General features: G+C 39.2%; 3 protein-coding genes across 6 annotated transcripts; 2 read left to right on the top strand and 1 right to left on the bottom strand.

Annotated features, from left to right (window-relative positions):
• Positions 1-11955: 11955 nt before the first annotated feature.
• hscb (HscB mitochondrial iron-sulfur cluster cochaperone) lies at positions 11956-17094 on the bottom strand. The gene is made up of 6 exons (XM_072432585.1): positions 16703-17094; positions 16522-16618; positions 13556-13645; positions 13277-13430; positions 12271-12318; positions 11956-12136 (listed from the first exon to the last, which is right to left on the bottom strand). Exons 1-6 carry the CDS (start codon positions 17065-17067, stop codon positions 12042-12044), a joined length of 849 nt encoding a protein of 282 aa, XP_072288686.1. The 5' UTR covers positions 17068-17094; the 3' UTR covers positions 11956-12041.
• An 83-nt stretch (positions 17095-17177) lies between these two features.
• Positions 17178-21706, top strand: lrrc8ab (leucine rich repeat containing 8 VRAC subunit Ab). 4 transcript variants are annotated; one of them, XM_072432581.1, is made up of 5 exons: positions 17178-17317; positions 17547-17691; positions 17803-17908; positions 18954-21072; positions 21163-21706. In XM_072432581.1, the coding sequence occupies exons 4-5, from the start codon at positions 18961-18963 to the stop codon at positions 21436-21438; spliced, it is 2388 nt and encodes a 795-aa protein (XP_072288682.1). In that variant the 5' UTR covers positions 17178-17317; positions 17547-17691; positions 17803-17908; positions 18954-18960; the 3' UTR covers positions 21439-21706. The 4 variants fall into 4 exon arrangements, with proteins under 4 accessions (XP_072288682.1, XP_072288681.1, XP_072288684.1 ...); XM_072432580.1 differs by lacking the exon at positions 17547-17691; XM_072432583.1 differs by lacking the exons at positions 17178-17317; positions 17547-17691; positions 17803-17908 and adding an exon at positions 17927-18144.
• Positions 21707-23266: 1560 nt separating this feature from the next.
• On the top strand, positions 23267-24380 carry ppil3 (peptidylprolyl isomerase (cyclophilin)-like 3). Its single transcript, XM_072433088.1, has 5 exons — positions 23267-23381; positions 23492-23585; positions 23658-23725; positions 23847-23965; positions 24174-24380. The coding sequence occupies exons 2-5, from the start codon at positions 23561-23563 to the stop codon at positions 24298-24300; spliced, it is 339 nt and encodes a 112-aa protein (XP_072289189.1). The 5' UTR covers positions 23267-23381; positions 23492-23560; the 3' UTR covers positions 24301-24380.
• Positions 24381-24758: the final 378 nt, after the last annotated feature.

Below are 24758 nucleotides of genomic sequence, written 5' to 3'. Positions count from 1 at the left end.
TCAATTTTTGATTTGTTATTTCTTTTTCTAATACAGGACATGATTTCCCCCTCTTTCTTTTTGTTCCTTAACCTATTTTTGTGACATTATCCTGCAATACATTTACTTTATTGTAGTATTTTCCACTTGAATTGATAAATCGTACAGTTTAGGATAGCTGAGCAAGCCATATATTATTACCGATGTTCTGCAACCTACTTTACAGAAACGTAATAGACTGCACTTTTGCTTTTGGACAAAGGTAGTGCACACGCAGTCGTAGAAGTAAATTACATCTCCCAATAACAATGATTCAGATTTAGAGCGGTGCTTTTCTCCGGCAGTGTCTCTTTCACACAAGGCTAATCACTATAAAGTTTGAGGACCATAGAATTGCAGGATCCTGCTCTCATCAATCTGTCACTGTCTGGGCACCCCTTCTTGCCCTGGCACGAGTCCTGCCGGTGTATTCATCAAAGGACGTCTTATTGCCAAATTACTGCAATGGGTTTTAAGATAAATGTCTGCTGGCTGACGGGCTCGCGTGAGTGATTAATTTCCTTCCACTCCAGTGATTGGCAAGAGACTCAAACCCAAGATGGTGCGTCATTACACAGCCACGCCATGTTACTCATAGCATTTTTCACAATCTGGATTACAGTGCCCAATCCCTCTTACTTTGTGATCCTGGCCCGTGGCGGCACACAGAATGTAATCTGGTGTGATCTGAAGCGAAAGAGGCGCTGAGTGAAGCCCAGGGGTCATTGGCACTTTCTCTTTAAGGGCCACAATTTGAAACCAGTGACAAAATTGAGTTATGTGGTGAGTGCCCTGTCAAATGCAATAACCTGAGAGAGGCAGTGAGGAGCGCGGGGTTTTCCTCACTGAGACCAAAGCAAATAAAAATATCCAATATCAGCTCCGGGCAATAATGTAAGGGTTTTAATAAAAGGGGGGAAGAGTTTGCATCTGTTTTGTTGAAGAACATCACCTTGTAAGCCAGCAGACAGCCTCATGTCACAGAACAACTTTGAAGTTGTTTTTACTGCGCCAAAAAGAGCCACAGCCTGATTGTCATGTCCCAAGAGCTTCTGGGGCTTGTAAGCAATTTCTGTAATGTAAGCACCTGTATTTATGATCAAATGTTCACAGTATGTAAGTTGAAAGTAGTTTGGGTAATTCATATGTCATGATTATCACAATAAATAATAGAAACACCAGGCATGTAATAATTCCCCATATCTCCAGGTGGAATCCACAGCAAAAGAAACTCAGCTGGACAAAGTTTTGAATAGTTTGAAGTTTTGAATTCCCTCTTATCCAAAACTCTTCTACACTGGTAGACAATGGCAATCCAAGTTGGTTAAGTTTTAATCCGGCTCTAACAATTTGCGACATGTCCTTTCCCAGTCTCGGACAGTGGCTGCTGGGACATTAGCCATTTGTTAATTTCCTGTGAACGTTGTTTAATCTGCTTCTATATTTCACCATCGTCCTTCGGGGGAACTGCTGTTATATTTATTTACAACAGGTGTGTGGTATTTTTCAAACCAAACATTGCAATCACAAAATAAGTAAATGTATTTTTATTACAGAAAATGGTGCCTAAACACCCCTGTACTTTGACCAGACCAGACTAGATTGGAAAACATATCTAGATTTCCCACCACAAATTTGACATGCAGCGGAAAAATGTTCAACTGTGTCAAATTTGTAAAGGGAGCTCAAATATAATCACCCTTTGATCCGAGCATGCTAGGCAAACAAGCCCTATATCAGGCCTGATATCAGTCCCACGGAGGGGAGCCAGATCAATCACATCCATTATCTGGCCTTTGTTGTTTATTGGCACTGAAAGTTGCAGTAGCAGGTCTGCGTTGTCATAGAAACAGGTGTGGTAGAAAAAGGCTTGTTGTTACTCTTGGTACACTGCATTGAGTACTAAGACCTATTATTGTATGAGAGATTCTAGTCACACAAACAGAAAATAGACCAGTTACTTTCTTTTATTTACTTGAAAACAACACTATATATATACACTAGTGCACAACAATGACCGCAAACCACCTTCTATCTATGAGAGAATGCAGGAGAGTACAAAAGGCAATATACACACAGCCAATATCCTGGCATAGGTGTAGTGAATAGTGTTTCAGGTCATAGAATTTGTTTTTTAAAGTTTATTTGTGCAACACAATGCAATCCAGCTCTTCCCTTCCTCGCAGTGCTGCCTTCAGAAGTGAGTTGTGTCAAGGTTAAGTTAACCTACAGCCTCTGGTCTGACCCATATGTTAACAGGTACAGAGGCATTAAGAGCATTCTCTACCACACGTCCTTAGCTCTGTAAAACATGTAGTGATTCTCAAACTGCGGTGCGTGAGCTTCTTCTGGTGGTACACAAGGTTCTCCACAGTAAATGGTAAAATGTATATATCACTTTGCACCTTTAGACCTTTACTTGAAGGAACCACTCACCTATTCACCCGCAACTGTGTACACAGCGCTGGAGGAGGGTTAAATGTCTTGCCCAAGGACGCAACGGCAGTATTCACCAGAGGAAACTGCAACCGCGCTGACAACCTACACTCTACAAAGAATGTTTTTGTGTTGGTGCAGTTTTATTACACACCTTTCAGCCCTGAAATCGTTAACTTTTTAAAGACTTGGTTCAGCTTTTGTGAAAGTCGGACAGTCAAATTAATCTTTCCTTGGGTTGTACTAAAGTTTAAGAGTTATGCCATAAAAAATCATATCCAAATTGGGGCATTGTAATTGCTTTCTTTAAAGGTGCGCTGAATATTTTGCACCATAAAAAAAGCAAGTGTACCACAAAAAGAATAAAGTCTTGGATGTACATAGCCCCTTTTTAACATTCAATACTGTTTAAATTAAAGTTAAAATTAAACTAGGACAAAATGCAAAATCCAAAAAGGAGTTGTCTTACACAGTATAAATAGGTTCTTCTTATATACAGAAGATATGCACGGCAAGTTTGGAACAGATGGCAAATGGATTTTAACAAGGAAACTGATGGAAATTATGGGCAAAATGATCCTAACTAACTAAAGCAGCAGAACAATAAATACATTTGTCAAGTATTTGTCATCTTTCCTCAGGCACATTAGAGGAAAAAGAGCCCCCTAAAGATTAAGTCTAAATGATGACGCTATATTCTTTGTATTTTATATATGAAATAGAAATGGTAAACTTTAGTCTGCTTAGATTTCTTTTGCCCGTAAGGCTTTATTTGACAGGAATTCACGACACTGCGGCCGGCTGCACTTGGAGCCTGCACATGTGCTGTGCCATAACCACTCAACCACCGGGCAGCAGGTCAGCTTAGATTTTTAGAAGCTTTTAGCCCCAAACAACATCAATAATGCAAGGAAAAACAGTTGAAAGAAGAAGGATCCTGAGATTAACAGTCCAGTCATGAGAGGTTTCGCCTGATTTATTTCAGCTTCAGAAAGTATGCAAATGTCCTGTTGTTGTTTGTGTGCCACAAAGCGAAAAGTGACAATTTGAAAGATCAAGCGTTCTTGTTCCTGCCAGCGCTAGAGCGGATTTTTCAAGGTCACAGAGGAAACTTTAAATGTGTCAGCTCTTCTACAAGTCTTCACACGTGACCTTAAACTGTCAGCGCATTCACACATAACGAGAACCGAGACCCAAAACAATCTATACACAATAACATGAAATGAATATGTATGCAGTCATAATAATACAGAGGGGGAATATAAATGTAAAGCTTGTAGTGCTAAAGGTCAAAGTTGTGGTTACCGATAGCATCACGTATAAAGTAGTATTAGGGCAGCTTCCTGTTTTGTCTTTTGGGTTTATTTATTTTTATTTATGCTGGGTGCACAAAAGTATATGAAATTGAATAGAACGTAGTGCATTTTTTCTGCTGTCTAATGTATCAAAGTATGGCAATATACATATCCATCTTGTATTCATTAGATTGTATTATTGTTGCCATGCAGATGGATATGTTTAATGCTTCTGCGGAACGTTCCAGGCAAAGCAACATCTTCATGGAGACAATTGCGTGGTGGATATTCCATCTGAAAGGTTACATAGTGCATCTTTAAAGTACCCAGACCTTGACTGACTCTAGGATACAGCAGGAGTATAACCTTGTACCTGGTATAGTTGAACAGTATTCTTGGCGTTGGACATCTGGGTATCAGAGCTCACGCAGTGCAGTGTGGTGGAGTGTAAATCTAAAGGCACCATGACCCTCTCTGAAGTCATATTTTTTGCCAATGCGTGACAAAAGAGCCACAAAAGCAATAAAAGAGCTCTTTAGCCACCAAATTAGGACGAACTATCAGTGTATAATTCCCACAGCAAATCACAGGTAACTTAAAATACTGTTGTTAATTTGGGATAGCGTCCATTACGGGGCTGTTTAGTTCATGGGCATTTGTACACAAACTAAACAGTGTCAAATTAGCTACAGATGCTAAAGTTGTCATGGAATCAGACATACACCGATGCTATTCCCTAGCACATTGAGAACACAATTCAACCTAGAATATGAAACGACACAGAAACATCAGACATTTGTGTGGCATGCATGGGAGAAAACGCGGGGACTGTGTCAGCCAGGCCGTTGTAAGGAGCCTGGCTGACCCTCCTGCGTCTCACCCCCGCGTCTCACACCGTTTTTTCCCATGCTGGTTGGTTTTATTAGATATTCTGGAATAGGCGGGTCACATTTCTCATTGGTCAGCCTCACATCAAGGCACTTGGTATTTTTCCGTAGAGATAAAGCCTGCAAGGGGGGGTGCAACTCCCCCCCCCCGGGGCAACATTCTTTGGCCCATCTTTATGATACCTTCACAAACAAATGCTGTCACACACCCGTTCTTCTCTTAGACTAATGATGCAGATAAAATATCACTATTATGCAGATAAAATACATCACAGAAAGTGAGCATTTTAGTGAGCAATATAAATATGATGACTATATGACACAAGAAAAAGACTTCAGGAGAGTGGAATATTGACCTGTGTGAAGGCCGGGTGAGTTGTATTTATCTTCATAGCGGTTCCTAGTGTTCTATTGTATTATTTTTGTGCTATTTGGGTTCATTTGTGGCATTAATTCTGGAGATTTTGATGAGTATAGTGAAGTTGCTCATTACTTTCCAATTGTAGTTTGCGCCTTCATAAAAATGCCGACAAATGGGTTACGCTGACACAGAGAATTCAGCTAATCACTTTATCTAACCATATTCACGTTCCCGCTTCTTAAATGTAATTGTCTAGTAAATGAACACGCCAAAGGTTAAGGTACTTTATTGTCCTCTGAATTCTACCCACCCTTCAATACCACTGGGGCATCTCCTCTGTGCGTGGCTTAGTCAGGACTATCGTAGCTGGAAACTGGTGCATGTTTTGAGTAGATGGAGTAAACCAGAGTGCCCGGAGGAAACCCAGACACGGGAGGAACATGCAGACACCAGGTCAGGCCGGGAATCGAACCTGTGGCCTTCTTGCTGTGAGGCAAGAGCCCCAGCCACTCTGCAGTTTAATCATCTTATCGGACTAAAGTAACCCAGTGACTTTAGTTTGGATTCAGACTTGAAAGTATTTGTCTTGTTCAAATCAGTTCTTAATATGATGCATAAAACTGGCCAAAAGTCAAGTGTGCACCGTGTGATTAGTGCATGATAAGTGCATAAAACATCTGCAGCAAGACAGATGAGATAAAGCGACGGACCAAGTCTCACTGGAGCTAAGTGCTTTCCACTCCACTCGTTTGAAAATGAATGGCCCTTTCACACACATACACCTTCTTTAAATCCCTTCAGTCGAACACCCTCAAACACTTTCTGAGCCCAAGGAGCACAAAGGAGCTGTTTGAAGGGATTTCTCCTGGTGTTTCAATGGGACAGCCAAAAAAAATGCCTCTTAACTTCCACATCCATCCACATTCTGCCAGTTCATACGTGTTTTATTACAGCAGCATGATCATTCTGGGATTTTTATCACCTGGCCACAAATAAACATTAAGGGGTTTGTCATTTCATGTTTGATTTCACTTCACATAGCACAAAACAGGTAACGCACACAATAGAAAAGCTGAATATTGTCTTTGGAATATTAGGCTAGTATATGTATTTCTTTGTGTAGGCCAGAAATCCCAATGGTAAAACTACAACAATAATGTGACAGAGCCAGTCCGTCTTTGTTTGTAAAGTCTACATTTATCTCCTGAACAGCCTGTTAATCCAAACGCACTCATTCTCCACCGCTTTCCCCGCTTTTTCATTTGTACGCAGCATTTGTACCCTCTTTTCTCTCATTCTAATTCCCCAAAGTGCACACTTGAGCGCGTTAGAATACTTCAATTAATCATACACGGCAGCCCTTACCTGTTTCCTCCTGCAGCCTCGGACACATGGTCTGACCAAACAGCGCCAGTACTTCCTGGTTGTTGAAATATGTCTAATGACGCAAACCACCATTTTAAGCACATCTACTGCCTTATTTCGAGTGTTGACATTTTGATTATTACTCTGTTGCATAGTAGGAAGAAGCCACACATGTTTGATGTATATGTATTTCCAGCTGTGACATGTTACAGGTGACATGGGTGTGCTGTGTGAAGCTGACCGGGTCCGAGATTAGGAGTTGAATTCAATTTACTTTCAAATGCTGTAAATCTATTTCTGACATCTATTCATCACACGCACTATTTTGGTACGTTGGAGATTGGCACTCTAAATCCACTTGAGCACTTGGAATAGACCTCAATTATTACTCCATTTTAATTATTACAATGAGGAATCTTGTGCTGAATCAATGTATTTTAATTGAGCTTCAAGAATTAGACAAAAAGAAAAGATAATAATATTAGTAATAACTAGAAGCCGTGCCATGGCAGGAAGTCATTGCGAGTGACTGCGTAATGGCCATATCCTGTACAGTTGCCATGATCACTGAATGACAAAAACATGTATGACGGACTACTACTAATACTATTCCACCAACAAGTAATGTATTACGCAGTCACTCAATAATTATGTGAAATAAATAAATAATAGCCGAATATTTACTTATATTTCTTTAGTGAGTGACGTTACAATCCACCTCATGTTTAAACTAGTACAGACTTCAGACTTCACAGAGCAAAAACTGCATTCATTTAGGCCGGATGTGCTTTAAAGAGCAGCTTTTCAAACTCCTTGAGTAGAGCGCTGAAGTCTTGCTCATCACAGCGGTTCAATCACCAAATCAGACAGGCTTGAATTATAGCAACCCACTTGGCACAACATGGAGCTCATTTGTCAATAAAGTATCTGCTTGTTTGCCAGCTTCCTCTCAAAGTATGATGTGTGTGCTGGGACTGGCTTCCTAGATGTAGGACGTGCCCTAAAAAGGAAAGATAATAGTTTGGACAAGTAAAGGTCATTGCTTGAGTATATAAATCCAGATCAGGACAATGAAGTCATATTCAGATCTTGTCTTTAAATCAAATCAAAGGGACAATTACTTCAGAAGTATAAACTACAGAAGTCCTCAAACTAGGACCACAGTGCTGTTGTAGTGTCCTTGAGCAAGATACTTGACCCAGCTTGTCACTCAACCACAGCTGTGGTGCCATGCAGTGTAAATCCTCTGAGGGAAGAGTCAAAAGGTTGGTGTAGTGTTATGATGGGTGAATTTTCTCGTGAAATTTCAGATGTTTAAATATAAAACACAGAACAGACCGAAACATCTAGAAAAAAACATCTAAAAAGCTTTCTTTATCTTGGCAACACCTGTGCACCACTTATTTCATCTATCTTGAGTTCTGCCCAGGACATGATAATCACAAAGTTTATTTTCATGGAAATGTTTTATCACAGTGGTTTATTTTGGTGTATATGTATCGACGTATCTCTGCATCCCTATTTTTAATACATGTATAGATTTCTGTATAGATCAATGGTGGTCTTTTACAATTGTACAAAGTAGTTTATTTTTCTTTAAGCATGTAAGTTCAAATAAGCGTAATACTTCAGTATATACTGTATTGATTTATGTACGTATATCTTAAGATATCTGCATCTGTGTGTTTTGCTTTGAGGAACCTTCAGTTTACCAAAGCTGTGAGATGCTTGACCCAGACTTAGATCATATTTGTCAACTGCAATACCATAAAATACAGTTAAAGTCATAAAATAAAACAGTGATGACCCTTGGTTGGTGTATCTTGCAATTTATTGGTGGGATTTTATTTTATTGCTCTATATTTTATATCTGAACAAGCAGGACGACACATTATCTGATATAGTAATACAATGAAAAGTGTATTGGGTGACCAAAATAATATTATCCAATTACAAGTGCATATCATGCTTACTAATATATTACTAACGTAAGGCAGAGCAATTCAACTTTTGCATTTGAACATTGTCGGTTTATATTCTAGGAAACACCACTGGCTTCATCTGACTCACTATAAGTTGTCGATTCCATTAGAAATGTCAGCTTTTATCTCTGCTCCATGGCCACACGGCTGTCGTCCTACAGAGAATTCTCATGACAAACGCTTGAAAGAAGAAGAAGGTTTACTCTTGAAGAAATATTTCTAAGCTTAATCTCATTCACCATCGAAACAGGGTTTAAAAAGATAAGCCTTTAAATGGAAATTCATTAAGTATTAATGACTGCTAAACACTGAATTTGTGTTAAAAGAGAAAAGCAGAAAAAAATATGTGTTTTGTCCTGGCAGCCCTCAATTGCAGATTTGTTCATTGATATTAAATCACAATATTTGGCATATGGAGCCGCATATGTGCAGTCAGTGTTTTTTTAACTGTTTATTGGTTCCAATACTCTGGGAGACAAATAGTATCCAGATGTGTAGTATTTATCTCTTATTTGGTGTTGCTTACTCTTGTTTAATTAAAATCTTCCTAGTTTAGTCCTTCCTAGGCCTGGTTACGTTTAGACCTGGGGTAAAACTCCATTAACTTTGGTTTAAGGGGCTATTTACAATTTACAAATATTTTCTGAACGGGCACTAAAGATAAAAGCATGCAAATCACTGTAGCTTGAAGCTTTTGACAAGAGGATGAATTGCCTTGGAACAGAAGGTAATTTAAGAGAAAAAGTGTATTTAAAGAGCCGAGCTGGGGGTGGACTTGAATTTGGATTGAAACAGTAACCAAGGTTGAACACGGACGGGGGCGGGAGGAATGTGCAAGACTATAATTGCATTACCTGTTAGAATAGTCGAGGTGTCTGTGGGCTGTTACGATTGCTCTGAGTCAGACAGAGGAGCTTGACCATCATAAAGACAGGGAAAGAGAGATCAGCACCGGTGAGTCACGCTCACTCTGTGCCGACCTCGCTAAATTGGAAACTGTGTGTACATGTGCCTCAGTAATAGTTTAGATTAGATCGCCATAGGAATGTCACGACATCAAATTTATTGTTCTATATCTATATTTTACGGTTATTCAGGATTATTGACACCAAAGAGTACGGTAATACTTCATTTGCCATTTTCATTATGTGAACAGCTTTTACGAAATCGAAAAAGTGAATAAACAGGTTAAAAAGTACTTTTTTTGTAAATTGAAAATAACATTGTCACAATATGACAACACTGTACCTAATGTAATTATGACAAGTGAATGATAGACAAAGGGTTTAAACGCATTAAACCTTGTAAAGAATGAAGCTACACCTGCTAAGCTAAGAGGAGAATTAATGCAGTGTTTAGTCGTGTGCTTACATATTTAAACACCCTGACCAAGTTAGTTTGGGGTAATTTTCTAGTTCAAACAGCCTCAATGAGCAGAGCAAATGGAATTTTTCACATATACTTAAACTGAGTAATTTCAAAGCCTCATTTAAAGTACGCATCATAATTTAGTGTAAGGACATGGTACAATGGGAAATCAAAAGCAATGTTCACAAGTGTCTGGCTTTGCTGTTTCAGTCTTGAAATGCCACAATTGCTTGATCTGTCCACTTACTGAAAGTCAATGAATAAGAAATGTTAAATGTATGCATGACTTTTGGTTCGACGTTATAATGAAGCTGCTTTTTTGTGTGCATGCTTTTCAACCATAACAGAAACATAGCCAAGGACTGACCCCAACTTGTGTTTTGTGCTTTTGATAGCTTAGTGAAAAGGCATTACCCGCAGTATCACATTCAAAACTTATCTATTTCAGAGGAGACAAGCAGGTGGCACCTCCAGGCCAAGTTACAGAGGCAAACGCGCTCACAGTAAGAATGCAATGTATTTTTAAGCAGTAAAAACGCATGTGAAATAATTATGTTAGCGCTGTACTGTTCAACATTCCAGGCAATCTTATTTATTCTGTATCATTCCAAAGAAAATGTACCAGAACATGATGACAAATGGTTTACACTGAGAAGCAAATGCATTTTAACCCATTTAGTGTGAGAAGAACAATAAAATAACAGCTTTGAATGCTGCTTGCCAACTGTCATCGTCATGATAAACAGATGCGGGGTTCATTAGTCTTATATCATTTTTGTTGCTTGTTTCTTTTGATGAAGAAACACTTTCTAATTCATTGCTCAAAGCTGCTACTTCGTTTGGGCCACGATTTTCCCATCAAAGTCAATTTTACAGTTTAGTCTGGCCAGCGCTTTTCTCTCCCGTTCCCCTGATTCAAACTCAATTTCACAGAGTTGTTGGGGACAGCAGTGGCCTTGCTGTTGGTTGATCACATTTTCTTGTTAATTTAAAAGGCATTGCAATTACAGCATGAATAATAAATAGGCCTCTCCAAGTTTTCTAGTGCTGGGAGAAGCCCTGTTTAATTCCATGCCAATCCCCGAGCTTTAGAGAGCGTGCTTTGTTAAGGTGAAAAACAGAAACCAGCCCAGACAGATGACATTGATTTCCCTGGCTTTTCCATGGACCGGCCTGCTTTTAAAGATTTGTGCCTGTGTAAAACAATACACACGATATCGGTTTATTCCACATTATTACTATGTCACAGATATTGCCTTGGATATGTGTTGTGATGCATTGTCTCTCTTTATCCGATTACACGTGCTCCTGCTGTATCACTTACCCGCAGAAGTCGCGTGGATGTGACTTGAGCTTCAATTTGCAGAGTAATTACAGATTTCCCTTTATTTAAACAGAGGAAATTTGAGCACAGACTTCCATTCTAATGCACCCATCAGTGTGCTGCAGGCAGAAACAGACTGGGTACATAAAAGGGTGAGAACTAACAAGGATCACAAATTATGCGGCTCATCGGGTAATCGCCATGCAGAAGGGCCTTTCCTTATTATCACGCCATTATTAATTATTCAACAGGTTGTCTACCTCAATAAACGGCTTCCTTTTGGTCCCGCATCCACTTAGGACAATATGTACAGCTCTTCTAGGCTCCTGCTGAAGTGTTGTAGAGAGGTTATGTCTCCACCTACAGGTAATAAGAAGAACTGAAGGCTTGGCGCAGTGTATGCAAGTCCATCCATCCATCCATCCATTTTCTACCGCTTGTTCCCTTTTGGGGTCGCGGGTGACTGGAGCCTATCCCAGTGACTTCGGGCCTTAGGCGGGGTACACCCTGGACAGTGGCCAACTTGTCGCAGGGCCAACACAGAGACATAGACATTACAGACAGTTCACGCTCACATTCATTCACTAGGGCCAATTTAGAGTCATCAATTTTGCCTAACACATGCATGTCTTTGGATGGTGGGAGGAAGCCGGAGAACCCGGAGAGAGTCCCTCATGACAAATGCTGAACTGATAGGCGGTATAATCATATAAACATTCAGCGCAGCGTTCTAATGAGGGCCCATTAACGATCTCTGTCACATTTGATAGCACAATTGGTACGAATAGATATAATTATGCTTGTGAGAAGGGTAGATTTCAGGTGAATCAAATATGTCAAATTATAGCTTAGTAATATTGATGCAAATTCCTCTTCTTTGTAATATAGAAATGAAATGCATGCCGCTTTGTGAATCGCATAAAGTTTATTATTAATTCATCAAAACAAAATAGGATAACCATTCCAATACATTAAAAGTGGCAATAAATACAAAGACAAGCACATTTACATAAAACTAGAAAGTTTCTCCTTTACTTTCTCTTCGATGTTTGCAAAGTACTTCATTTTTATGAGCAGCGCTTTGGCAGTTTGAAGCTCTCCTGTTACGAAAATAGAAGAAAAGGAAAAGTTCAAACATTGACTCCTAGTGTGACTTAAGAGAAGGCAGGAGCTTAGATTACAAGACGAAAGAAAAGATAGTCGGGAAAAAGCGAACATTTGTCTTGGATAATACCTTTATTGAGGGCAGTGTCTATCTGCTCTGTCAAGTCTGCCAATTTCCCTGCAAGCACAAAGCACAGGTTGTCAATGCTGGTGTGTGACAAAGTGAGGAAAGGGTGCTTTTAAGTGAGTAAGCTCAAAGGTAACAGCTTGAATTACTGAAAGTGGTAAAATGTACCAACTAGAGTCTTGCTAAAACTCCTTTCTGCTTCTGGCAACATAATAAAAGTCTGTAATAATTTGTCATATTATTAAGTATATTTCTTAAAGCCTGTGGTTTGCAGGAGCCTATCTGAGCAACTATGGACCTGGGGTGGAGTAGAGCAGTGTTTCCGTGGTTACCAGTGGGGTGCACAAGCAATTACTAGGAGGTACTTGATTCATTTGACTTTTATCTGAATAATTGTAAATGTTGCATCTTTTTGGTGTATATTGGACATACATATAATACATTAAAATAAATTAAATAAACAATAATAATAATACTAACAATTGACAATATTACCACTAGTAAACCTGAAACTTAAACTCGAGTTAAGCAGTACTCGAGGGTCGGGAGTGTGAGACAAAGCTTATGGGATACTTGAGAGAAAAAGGTTGGGAACCAGTTGATTGTACCATTTGGTCAGGAAGGTTCATTTTGATTTACTGATTCAACCCTAACCCTACTCCAAGTGTCAACATTTGAATAGTTTTTGGGAATGCTCTATATCTGATATATCTATTATGTAAAATTATATATATATATATATATACACACACATATGTATGTATGTATGTATGATTGTTTGTTTGTACATTTTTTGTATCATCATTGGGGGTATTGGAGGACAGTCTAAATATTATCTAATGAATCATTATCTTCAATACAGAAATCCTTTTGTTTGATCATCTGATTATATGAATCTGATATTTCCTAGTCTATTAACCATGTCCTACAGCTGTACAGCTGCATGGCCATTAGTGTGAGATCAAAGCCACCTCCAAAGGTAGAATGAGCCTAAAGGATAGATCTGTACCTTTTGTGTCTTGGCCGATCTCATTAGCTTCTTGCGGTGTCCGCACTGCATCAAGGGCTTCGTTGATCTCCATCAGCTCCATTAGAAGCTCAGAATTGACTGCAGAAACTGCAGAAACTGTGCCTTCCTCGATTTTCAGCCCCTGCAACTCTAGCTGAAACATATGGCATGGGTTCAGTAAGTTAACCTGCTCATAAACACTGGATAGTCAACGCTATAGCAGATGGTGAGGAGAAGTCTCATCAGATTCAGTGTTTTCAAGAGGATTATTATACTCACCATATAAAGACCTCGACTCAAAGGTTTAAGCAGAGTCTTGTATGCTTTGTTCACCAATGCAGACTGGCTCTCTGAATACTCCTGCTCTCTCTGGAAAATATACAAAATATACTAGTTTACGTCCACTTGAGTCTGAGCTGACACAAATAATCTCAATATACACTCTCCCATTTCATAGAGGTTGTCACATTGTACTGTGATGCACAAGCAATATAAATATATACAGTATATATATATATATATATATATATATATATATATATATATATATATATATATATATATATATATATATATATATATATATATATATATATATATATATACATATACATATACAGTAGTGGGCCGTCAGGACCAGCAAAGCCTTCTCTGCTAGCCTAAACATAATCAGAATATGATTTAAATATATATATATATATATTTTCTCTCAAATATTTATTAAATTGTTCCCCAAAGTAAGAGTTTTACTCTTCATTTCATGGCTTTCCTCTTGTTGCACTGCTTCTGCCCCAGGATGAGATTTGGAGGGCTGGTCTTATGTTAGAGCTTTTATCCAATCATATTCAGCCGTCATGTGTTGCCAGGGGTCTAAAATCTGCCGAGGCCTTCAGACCTCAACAGAGCTGGTGCTTGTAGCTTGTAGCTTATAGTAAATAGAAATGAAAATTATGTGTGAACCAATCAGCTTCAGAGTTGGCTCTTGTGCGTCTACTGCTGTTGCTCAGGAGCCATCTAGCAGGTGCATCACGTGCACATCTTTTGATTGGATCACCAATATTGAGAAGCAGGTCCTGTGGGCGGGGCTATGCGGAACCTCACAAACTCTGAATGAGGAAACTGCATTTGACAGACACATCAATCCTGTACTACTAAGCTGTTTTTTCAACCCACAATGTGGAAGGAGGAAAATATATCGATTTGGTCGAGGATATAATTCTAACGGCTTTCTCAAGATGAACTTTTCAAGAAAAGTTGAAAACGCGTCGACAACGAGCGGCGCGCGCCGGCATGGACATCGGGCGGCACTGACGGCACGGACAACGCGCGGCACGAACAACGGACAACGGCAGGGCATGGAGAACACAGGAGAACAAGCGCGGACAAGGTAAAGCAACGCTTGTTCAAACTGTGTTTCTGTCCTAATGTATAGTGTCTAGAGCCATGGCATCATAATGATGGTAAAATGATGATAATAAGAGGTGGATTCATTCGGGTGGGACTGTGTATGACCTCACTGAAGGCCCAAGCCCCAGACCCACGGCCCGCCACTGATATATAAACTATAAATGTATTCCCAAATCCTTATAATCCCATTATAACTTGTCAACCATTAAAATATTAATCAACTTGAAAGTGACATGCGGCTCTTTAAAGCTGCACCACAGCACTCTTATAGGCTGTGCTTGGGTGGGCCACCTTAATTTCACATCGCTGTTCAAAAAAAGTTCTAAAAAGCTGTGCATGTGCCTCAAAATGAATTATTGTGGATATTAACAATGTGCCAAAGGGTTTGTGAGAGCTAGGAACTAGATTGACAGATTTAATACCTACTTAAAGTTTTGTGGTGCGAAAAGCAGTATCCCAGGTTTAAGTGGCCATTTACAAAGAAAAAATAAATCGAGTTAAGAGTTACAGGAGCTGTGTTCATAAAAGGAATCCATCTATGACTAGGTTAGGGTTTCAATACACAAAATTCACTTTGAGCTGAGGTTTAAAGTAAAGCAAGCAAGTACGAGTGGTCAGTTTGAGATTGCCACAGCCCAACCTTGTCCATCGCCATTCACCTGTGACCATTATTCCACTAAAGTTGTCACACTCATTTTAATGTTTGCTAGTTTGTCCTGCTTCACAAATAGCAATGCGTATAAATGCTATTGTTGATCATCATTAATTAAGGTCTGCATGCAATGACAAGACTCAGTTTTCGCATGCCTTCTGAAATACTGTTATCCACCAAACAACACACCAACTGCTAGTCTGACAATTAGACATATGTGATGCTGCTGCGAGCTGTTTGTTGCCAAGCCGTTTGGGGCCTTTTCCGTGAAACTGGGTGTGACTTTGACAAGACAAACGTGTGGAAACAAGACAGGGAGGAATATATTGTGGAAATGGGTTGGCAGATCTAAGTACACTTTGCTGCTATCGGGTCTGTCAGCTCTGGTAAAAATCAATAGTCTCAACCTACAGGCCCGTCATACTAGGTTGTTTCTTTAATAACAACTTGTGCAGTGGGTGGCTGTCGTGATCCCTTCTATAAGTAATGACTTTTCCATACATGATGAAGGCCCAGTAGAAGGAGGAAGACTAATTAAGAGAATGTGGCCAGAGGTGCTTATAAATAAACAGCCCTTGTATAATGTTGGACAGGCCTCTCTCCTCTCTTTTTATGTCCAATATAATAATAATCTTATGAGCTTTCTGCCTTGGGATTTCAATAAATTAAATATAAGCAAAGCATCAATGTATGAACGATGCATAATGTTCTAAACTGCCAGACAATTTACGTTTAATAGCCCACAATAGGGTAGAAAAAAGAGCATTTTACCGCTTAAGAATACCTTTTTGAGTAGGCCTATGAGATAATGACTACTGTCTAGTAGCCTCTTCGTTTTTTTAAAGAAATGCTTTAATCTAAATAAATGGTTAAAAATAATAATGTATTGATTTACATAACACACGGTATGCAAAGTAACCTGTAGGTCTACCTGTATCCCTCACCTCTGCTTTAACAATACTGTTGCAAATACACTCTCATGCATCCCCAGATCTTTGCCTCAAATTATGATTATGTGGCCAAAAAGACACATACACTAAATATGCACACACTGTGGGTTGTGTGGAACGGGTTTAGTCTGTTACATTAATGTTAATTGTTAACAGGGAAGGTTTGCCTTGACTCAGAGGTCACGCCACACAGGTCATCTCATATAAAATACAGTGTTTACAGTCTCAATTCCTACCTCTGACTTCTGGCCAAAGTTGTCTGGATGCAGCAAACGCTGAAGCTGCAAATACTTCTTCTGTAGCTTATGTGTGTCCAGTGTAAATGTGCAGTCACTAAAAAGAAGAACAATAATAAATGGTTACTTACTAAACAAATAACCATTAAGATTGAAATGTAAATTGCACTGATCTTCTCACCACTCCATGATATCAAAGTAGGATATGCCTTCATGGGGGGGTTGGACCACTTCGCAAGACTTGCAGAAATGGACAAAGTTTTGCTCCAGAGGTTGTTCACAGTTCCAGCAGCTCAGAGTGACTTGAGCTGTACACAAATGTCGAAGACACACTTCCCGTATTGCACTGAAGTCCTGGAGGACAGGACGGCATTGTTGGAGACTTGTGATGGAATAGCTGACGCCCTTCCTGGATGCATAACTGGACTTACATTGTAGTGCACATGTAACACCTCTGGAAATACTAAGTTTGCTCATCAAAGACCATCTTGGCAACGATAAAGTCCAATTTCTGCAAAAACTATGCATTGTATTCAAACGCATCATATTGACACCTAAATAGAAATAAACCTGTATGTCTCTTGCATGGTCTCATAATATATCCATGTCTTGTGAAAGACAGAAGCAGCTCTTCCTCTTCCCCGGCGCTCGCATCCACAGCCACAGCGCCCTCTGTCGGCGTGGCAGGGGAAAGGATCAAACGTGGAAAAACACCTAGCGAGATGCTAACAAAAGTATTACAATTTTGTAAAAAATACTTTTGTGCTGTTGGAATTATACCACAACGCCGACCCTAGTAAGTTTAGCTGGATTATTTAACTGTATTGCAGTTATTAACACACGATGTTATTATCTTATTTCGGCTACACTAGACGAAAATACATTCTTAAAGACCCCCGGTTAGCTCGACGCTAGCATGACGTTACACAGGAACAGTTTACTTAGCTTTTCTAGTTGACGGCAATATTAATTTAGTCATAGCTATGTTACATTTTACAGTCGGCTGCATTGATCCCCCTCTTTAGACAGCGGAGCACAGCGTCCATCTCTGTTATCCACAGTCTCAGGTCTGTCCGGATGACAAAGGCGCAGATCTGAGCTAACGGGACTGAGGCTGTAGCCTGGTCTGCATCGAGGTTCACATCAGCAACATATTTGTTCCTCTCAGTTGTAATTACACGTAGTAAGACTGTGTTGTTAACTTCATAACCCTAACCCTTTATAATACTGGTAAAGTACAACATGACTAACGTATGTGTTATAATTTTATCAAATCTACAGATCCTGGAGAAAACTTAATGGCTGAGAAAGCAATGATCCATGCCAAGTCAGACAGACAGAGCCTGGCCCTGCATCAGGCACTGGGCCACAGATAACACTTCTGAAGGTAAGACTATGGGACACTTTGATTCAGTTACTCTGAACTCCAGCCAACAGTGTGGTTATGAAACATAGACATGTTGTCTCCTCCACATCTTTACAGTTTCCTCGAAGAGAACAATCTGTAATGACCCCTTGTCTCCAGCCCCTTGTGTAGCTTTGTGTTTTTGGGTTTGGCTGGGTGCAAAAGGTGATGGTGGAGTATCCCAGAGAGACACTGCTGGAGACAGCAGCTCTGTAAAGGTAAACAGGATCTTGTCCTGAAGGTCGAGGGAGGTGCTTCTCAAGGCCCCCACAGACAATACTCTGGGTATTATTAACGGAAATGGCTAAGAATAGAGAGCAGGGGAGAGAGGTGGCTCCTCAGGCCGCGCTGTTGTTTGGGTTAAACAAGCCAAAACGGAACATCTTCTTTAGAAGGGTCCTCTCTCCAGCTCAATGCAGGGTGTGTCAGTGTCAGTCAGAGCTGGAGCTGGAAAGGGACATGAAGGGTCATTTGATTATAGCAGCAAGTAACCTGTGGATTTGTAACCAGCTATTCATGGATTTACTGTTTTCTCTAAGGACATGTGCAGTATGTACAACTTTTATTAAGCTAATTTAAATTGAATTGAATGATAGTAATGTAACAATTTTCACTCTTGCTTGTTTATCTTTGTGTGTCAGGTGCCAGGCAGCGATGTTTAAGACCAATACAATTATGGATATTACAAGTTAAAAGTTAGAGCTTTATAGTCTTGCTGGAATCTTTACCCATGTAAAAAATATATAGTATAGTAAAAGTACAACCTAGATTTTCGATACCACACTAGTCATGAAAAAATATATATTTTTAGTTTAAGTCTTTAGACAATATACTGAGATGTTCAATAAAAATAATATATTGTGTTTTTTCTAGTTTTGATTAAGCTTAAAACATTTTAAAGCTGTTCACAAAAAGTCACATTTAGTTTTCGCTTCTATTATTATCTGATTTTCAACTTTATTGTATGGAAATTGTGCTTGGTTTGAAAACATATTTTAACTTGCTGTTTGTATTAAATTTCTTGCAGATAAACCATGATCCCGATCACTGAGCTGCGGTACTTTGTGGACACGCAGCCTGCGTACCGCATCCTGAAACCATGGTGGGACGTGTTCACCGACTACATCTCCATCGTCATGCTCATGATCTCTGTGTTTGGGGGAACGCTGCAGGTCACCCAGGACAAAATGATTTGTCTGCCTTGTAAATGGGTGGTCAATCAGACTTGTAAGAGGGCTTTTAATTCCTCATTTTCCACCCCAGTACTTCTGGAGCCCAGGGGAATCCAATATGATCTGGATCGTCATCAGTACAACTATGTGGATGCTGTGTGTTATGAGAATAGACTGCACTGGTTTGCAAAATACTTTCCTTACTTAGTATTACTCCACACGCTAATTTTTCTTGCTTGCAGCAATTTTTGGTTTAAATTTCCAAGAACTAGCTCCAAACTAGAGCACTTTGTATCCATACTGCTCAAATGCTTTGATTCTCCTTGGACAACAAGGGCACTTTCAGAGACTGTGGTTGAAGAGAGTGACCCCAAACCCATGAAAATGAATGGTTCAATGGATCACAAGGCATCTGTTATCAGTGAGGATGTAGAAGCAAGTGTTCCAATGCTCCAAAGGACTAAAACGCGCTTTGAGCAGGGCATTGTGGATCGAACTGAAACTGGAGTTCTGGACAAAAAAGAGGGGGAACAGGCAAAAGCCTTGTTTGAAAAAGTCAAGAAGTTTCGGATCCATGTGGAAGAAGGAGATATTGTGTACCGGCTGTATATCCGTCAGACTATTATTAAGGTCATCAAGTTTATTTTGATCATCTGCTACACAGGGTATTATGTGCATGATATTAAATTTAGTGTTGACTGTTTAGTGGACATCGAGAGCTTGACCGGTTACAGGATGTATCGATGTGCACATCCCCTGGCTACACTTTTTAAGATCTTGGCCTGTTTCTACATTAGCTTAGTGGTGGTGTATGGCCTGATCTGCATGTATACCCTTTGCTGGATGCTGCGGCGATCCCTAAAGAAATATTCTTTCGAGTCCATACGAGAAGAGAGCAGCTATAGTGACATACCTGATGTGAAGAATGACTTTGCATTTATGTTGCACATGATTGACCAGTATGATCCCCTGTACTCCAAGCGCTTCGCTGTGTTCTTGTCTGAGGTGAGCGAGAACAAATTGAGACAGCTCAACCTCAACAACGAGTGGACGCTGGACAAGCTGAGGCAGAGGATCACCAAGAATTCTCAGGATAAGCTGGAGTTGCACCTTTTTATGCTCAGCGGTATTCCCGACACAGTGTTTGATTTAATGGAATTAGAGGTCCTTAAATTAGAGCTTATTCCAGATGTAACTATTCCTCCAATAATTGCACAACTCATCAACCTACGAGAGATGTGGCTTTACCACACACCAGCCAAGATTGAGGCCCCTGCACTAGCATTTTTGCGAGAGATTTTAAAATCTTTGCACATAAAGTTCACTGACATCAAGGAAATCCCATTGTGGATTTACAGTTTGAAGAACCTGAGTGAGCTGCACTTAACGGGGAATCTAAGCTCAGAGAACAATCGCTTCATAGTGATTGATGGACTTCGCGAGCTGAAGAGGCTCAAAGTCCTCAGATTAAAGAGCAATCTGACAAAGCTACCTCAAGTGGTGACGGATGTAGGCCTGCACCTCCAGAAGCTGTCCATTAACAACGAGGGAACCAAGCTCATGGTGTTGAATAGTCTCAAAAAGATGGTCAACCTCTCAGAGCTGGAGCTCATACGCTGTGATCTAGAGCGTATCCCACATTCAATTTTTAGTTTGCACAATTTGCAGGAATTAGATTTGAAAGACAACAATTTAAAGACTATAGAAGAGATAATCAGTTTTCAGCATCTTCACCGCCTGGTGTGCCTTAAGCTCTGGTACAACCAGATAGCGTACATCCCCATTCAGATCGGGACACTGACAAACCTGGAGAAACTTTACCTGAACAGGAACAAGATTGAGAAAATTCCAAGCCAACTATTTTACTGCCGCAAGCTGCGCTTCCTGGATCTCAGCCATAACAATTTAACAAATATTCCAGCAGACATCGGCTTCCTCCAAAACCTTCAGTACCTGGCAGTGACTGCGAACAGAGTGAGTACACTATATTCTGCTTAAATGTTTTGTTTTAGTACTGAACAGATTCTTACTTAATTGTGTTTGTCTCCATCTTCCTTTTTAAAGATTGAAAATCTGCCCAATGAGCTGTTTCAGTGTAAAAAGCTACGCACTTTGAACTTGGGAAACAATTGCCTGCATTCTTTGCCCTCGCGGTTTGGAGAGCTGAGTGCGCTCACACAGCTTGAGCTCAGAGCCAACCGTCTGGAGTGTCTGCCTGTGGAGCTGGGCGAATGCCGGCAGCTGAAGAGGAGCGGGCTGGTGGTGGAGGAGGACCTCTTCAACACACTGCCTACAGAGGTCAAAGAGCAGCTGTGGAAGGCCGACAAGGAGCCAGCATGAGCTACAGTGGTACAGCGAGAACACTAACTTCCAGATAGTAAAAGCTGTGTGCGAGTCACAAAAGCCTGGTGTTTGTCAAACACCTATCAGTCCGGAGCAATGGATGCCAAGTTGGTTCAACCAAACATGTTGTTATTTTATGCCAAAACACAATTTTTAGATATTACATATTGATTTTTAGCATTTAGGGAGCTGTACTTTATATTTTATTTTTCTGGATCATGTCTTAGGTTTCGATATGTAAGCTACATGCTGTGTACACGATTAATTTGCAATTTATAAGCATACACAGCACATTATGTCACTTTAAGATGTGAAGACTTACAAGGAACCTGATTCTAGCTGCACAACTCATGGCAGTATACATGATCAAAGTGAAAAAGAAAATATAGCAGTAATCGGGAAAATCTGAAGCAGTCCAAACTGTAATTTTGTACTAAATCATTACCTATTTGGGTGTTCTAAATTGATTGTCCTTGAAAATGTATATGAGTAAAATATGATATTGGGTTAACATAAATACATTTGTATATTAAAAATATCAGAAAACATTAATCTCCACATTCAAGTTTAACTTGCATTACATACATACATGTTTTTGTTTCCAGAGTACAGTAATTGTTTTATTTGTTGGTAGATTTGGTTATTAGTGGTGTGGCCCTTAATAAAAGAAACATATTTTGTTTATTTATTTCAAGTGAATGCAAAACATATAATTACACTTTTCCAATTAGTGAATTGTGCAATATTACATTCTTTAAAATTAAGTGACTTACAGGCATTTTTTGGGGTATTTAATTAGTATGTAGATTAATGAATATTTATGATGCACTGTTTTTAATCATTATTTGTTGATACAAAATTACATGGACAGTGAATTTCATATTTTAGACTATTCAAGGGAACTAAAATAATCTCAGTCCATTAGCAATATACTACCAAAGACAATCCTGTTTTCTTGTGTTATACATTTTTTTTAATTATATTTACAAAAAACGTTTGTCTGCTCATATTTCATATATTTTTGTTGACATGCATGTTTTTGTATTAACAGTATAATTCTCAGGAATTCTGATCTCAATTTTTGCATTTATTTGCTATTTCTTTCCTGATTTTCTTTTCTTCATATACCTTAATGCCGTTGAATATAATATTAATTATAGTTGTTTTTTGTGTTTGTTTTTTACACATTGAATGATTTAGAAGAATTTTATTATTGAACCACTTGAAAACCCCATAATGATGTTTTTTGTGAACTGAGTAGGCTAACTTGTCGTTTTAATTGAGATGTAGTGTGTAATGTTGTCTAAATTATCATAGGCCCATGTGTGCTTTTTTTCTATGTAAATAGTTGCTCCTTACGCATATTGTGTGTCATCCCTAGCAATTCTTTGGTACTGAATTTTGTTGCCTGTTTTAAGATGTCATGTGTGTCTGTTACATTTGGCTATGTACTTTTTTCTGTCCACTCCATCTAATGTTTGCCAAACATCACTGAGTTGATCGGTGCGCCATCAATAAACAATATTCAGCTTATGACTCATCCTCTCATTTCATGTAATGGAAAATATACTATAGTGTATTTTAAAGATAATAGCATAGGTGTTTTATATATTTATTGTAATAATAGTTTAACAAAAGGAACCTTCTCGATGATGATTAGTTTCCATACGGACTTGTTTTTCGAACGCACTCATACAGTTGCCGCTTCCGGATCGCTGCTGCTGTTCTACTATGGTAGGTTAAAACAAATTCAAATTGAACTGTTATTTACTTATATCCTAGCTTAGTCAATAATTAGACTGTTGTAATTTATTTTAGCAGTAAACACATTTACGAATACGTTTCTTTTCTTCTCAACTCGGCAGGCTGTCACGTTGCACACGGACCTGGGGGACATTAAAATTGAATTGTTTTGTGAGCGCGCTCCAAAGTCCTGTGAGGTAAGTTCTCCATGCTTTGGACTGTAATGTACATAATGCTTGCGTGATCAATTGGTCTATCTACTTTTTTTGTAAGTAATGTAACTGGTTAAGTCATTGTGTTTTTACAGAACTTTTTAGCATTGTGTGCCAGTGGCTTTTACAATGGCTGCAGCTTTCACAGAAACATTAAAGGCTTCATGGTGCAAACCGGAGACCCTACGGGTTTGTCAACATCTATTTTACGTATATTGTTCATTGCGTTTCTTTTTTAACTATTGGCTATGCTCAATTTAGGTACTGGCAAAGGAGGAACAAGCATATGGGGCCGAAAATTTGAAGATGAGTACAGTGAACATATGAAAGTGAGCCTACTTGTTCAGTTTTGACTTTAGATGAAATCACTGACTATTTATATCAGTCAGTCTGTGATATAAACGGTCTATGGTGCTACTTAACAACATAAGCTTATGGTGATTCTTTCAGCACAACGTCAGAGGAGTCGTCTCAATGGCAAACAATGGACCCAACACAAACGGCTCACAGTTTTTCTTCACATACGCCAAACAACCACATCTGGATATGAAGTACACTGTTTTTGGAAAGTATGTGGTGACGGCTTTATTTCAGTACCATTACTCAGCTACTCTACTCAAGTGTGCACACTGTGTGTTGTTGTACAAATTGTATTTCAGTGTAATTGTAAATTTGTCCCTCAACATTGGAGTTTTATTGCTAGCCTAAACTAAAGAATGCATGTACATTATTATGGGCCTTTTTACTCCCATCAGTAACACTTTATCTGTCTTGTAGGATTATTGATGGCTTTGAAACACTGGATGAGTTGGAGAAACTGCCTGTAAATGAAAAGACTTTCAGACCACTCACGGAGACCCGCATTAAAGATGTGAGCCTTCATGCCAATCCGTTTGCTGGGTAGACCTAAGCGTCAAAACATGAACATCATGGATCGTTTTGTACATCACTGCATTGTATTGTAATAAATGGAATGTTTTTTAATCTGTTGGACCAATTCAACTGTTTGTCTCTTCTTTTAGACATGATTGCATTTCCTTTTTTTCAACAATTTATTAGTATGCTATTATAGTGTAGAGTTTATTGTATTATAGTAAAATATTGTATTGGTTTTACTGTATTAGGTGTCCATATAATTACAACGGAATGTGTTTCTATGATGGAGCAGTCCTGGATGAATGTGGAATTTAACCAGATTATTATTCTTGGTAATCTATAAAGTAGTTCAAGAAAATATAATCTTCACATTATGATGAATATCGCGGTCTATTTTATTTTAACTGGGTCAGTTTACTCAACAAATGGGTTTCAAATAAGTCTAGTAGTTTAGGCCATGTGGTTTTATGGAGTACACGTCATCAA

The sequence above is a fragment of the Eucyclogobius newberryi genome, unplaced genomic scaffold (genome assembly GCF_026437365.1).
Source record: "Eucyclogobius newberryi isolate DKJ021-1_F unplaced genomic scaffold, fEucNew1.0.hap1 SCAF_6, whole genome shotgun sequence".
NCBI classification, from domain to species: Eukaryota; Metazoa; Chordata; class Actinopteri; order Gobiiformes; family Gobiidae; genus Eucyclogobius; species Eucyclogobius newberryi.
The sequence above is the reverse complement of the archived record's forward strand: the minus strand, read 5'-3'. Positions and strand labels throughout refer to the sequence as shown.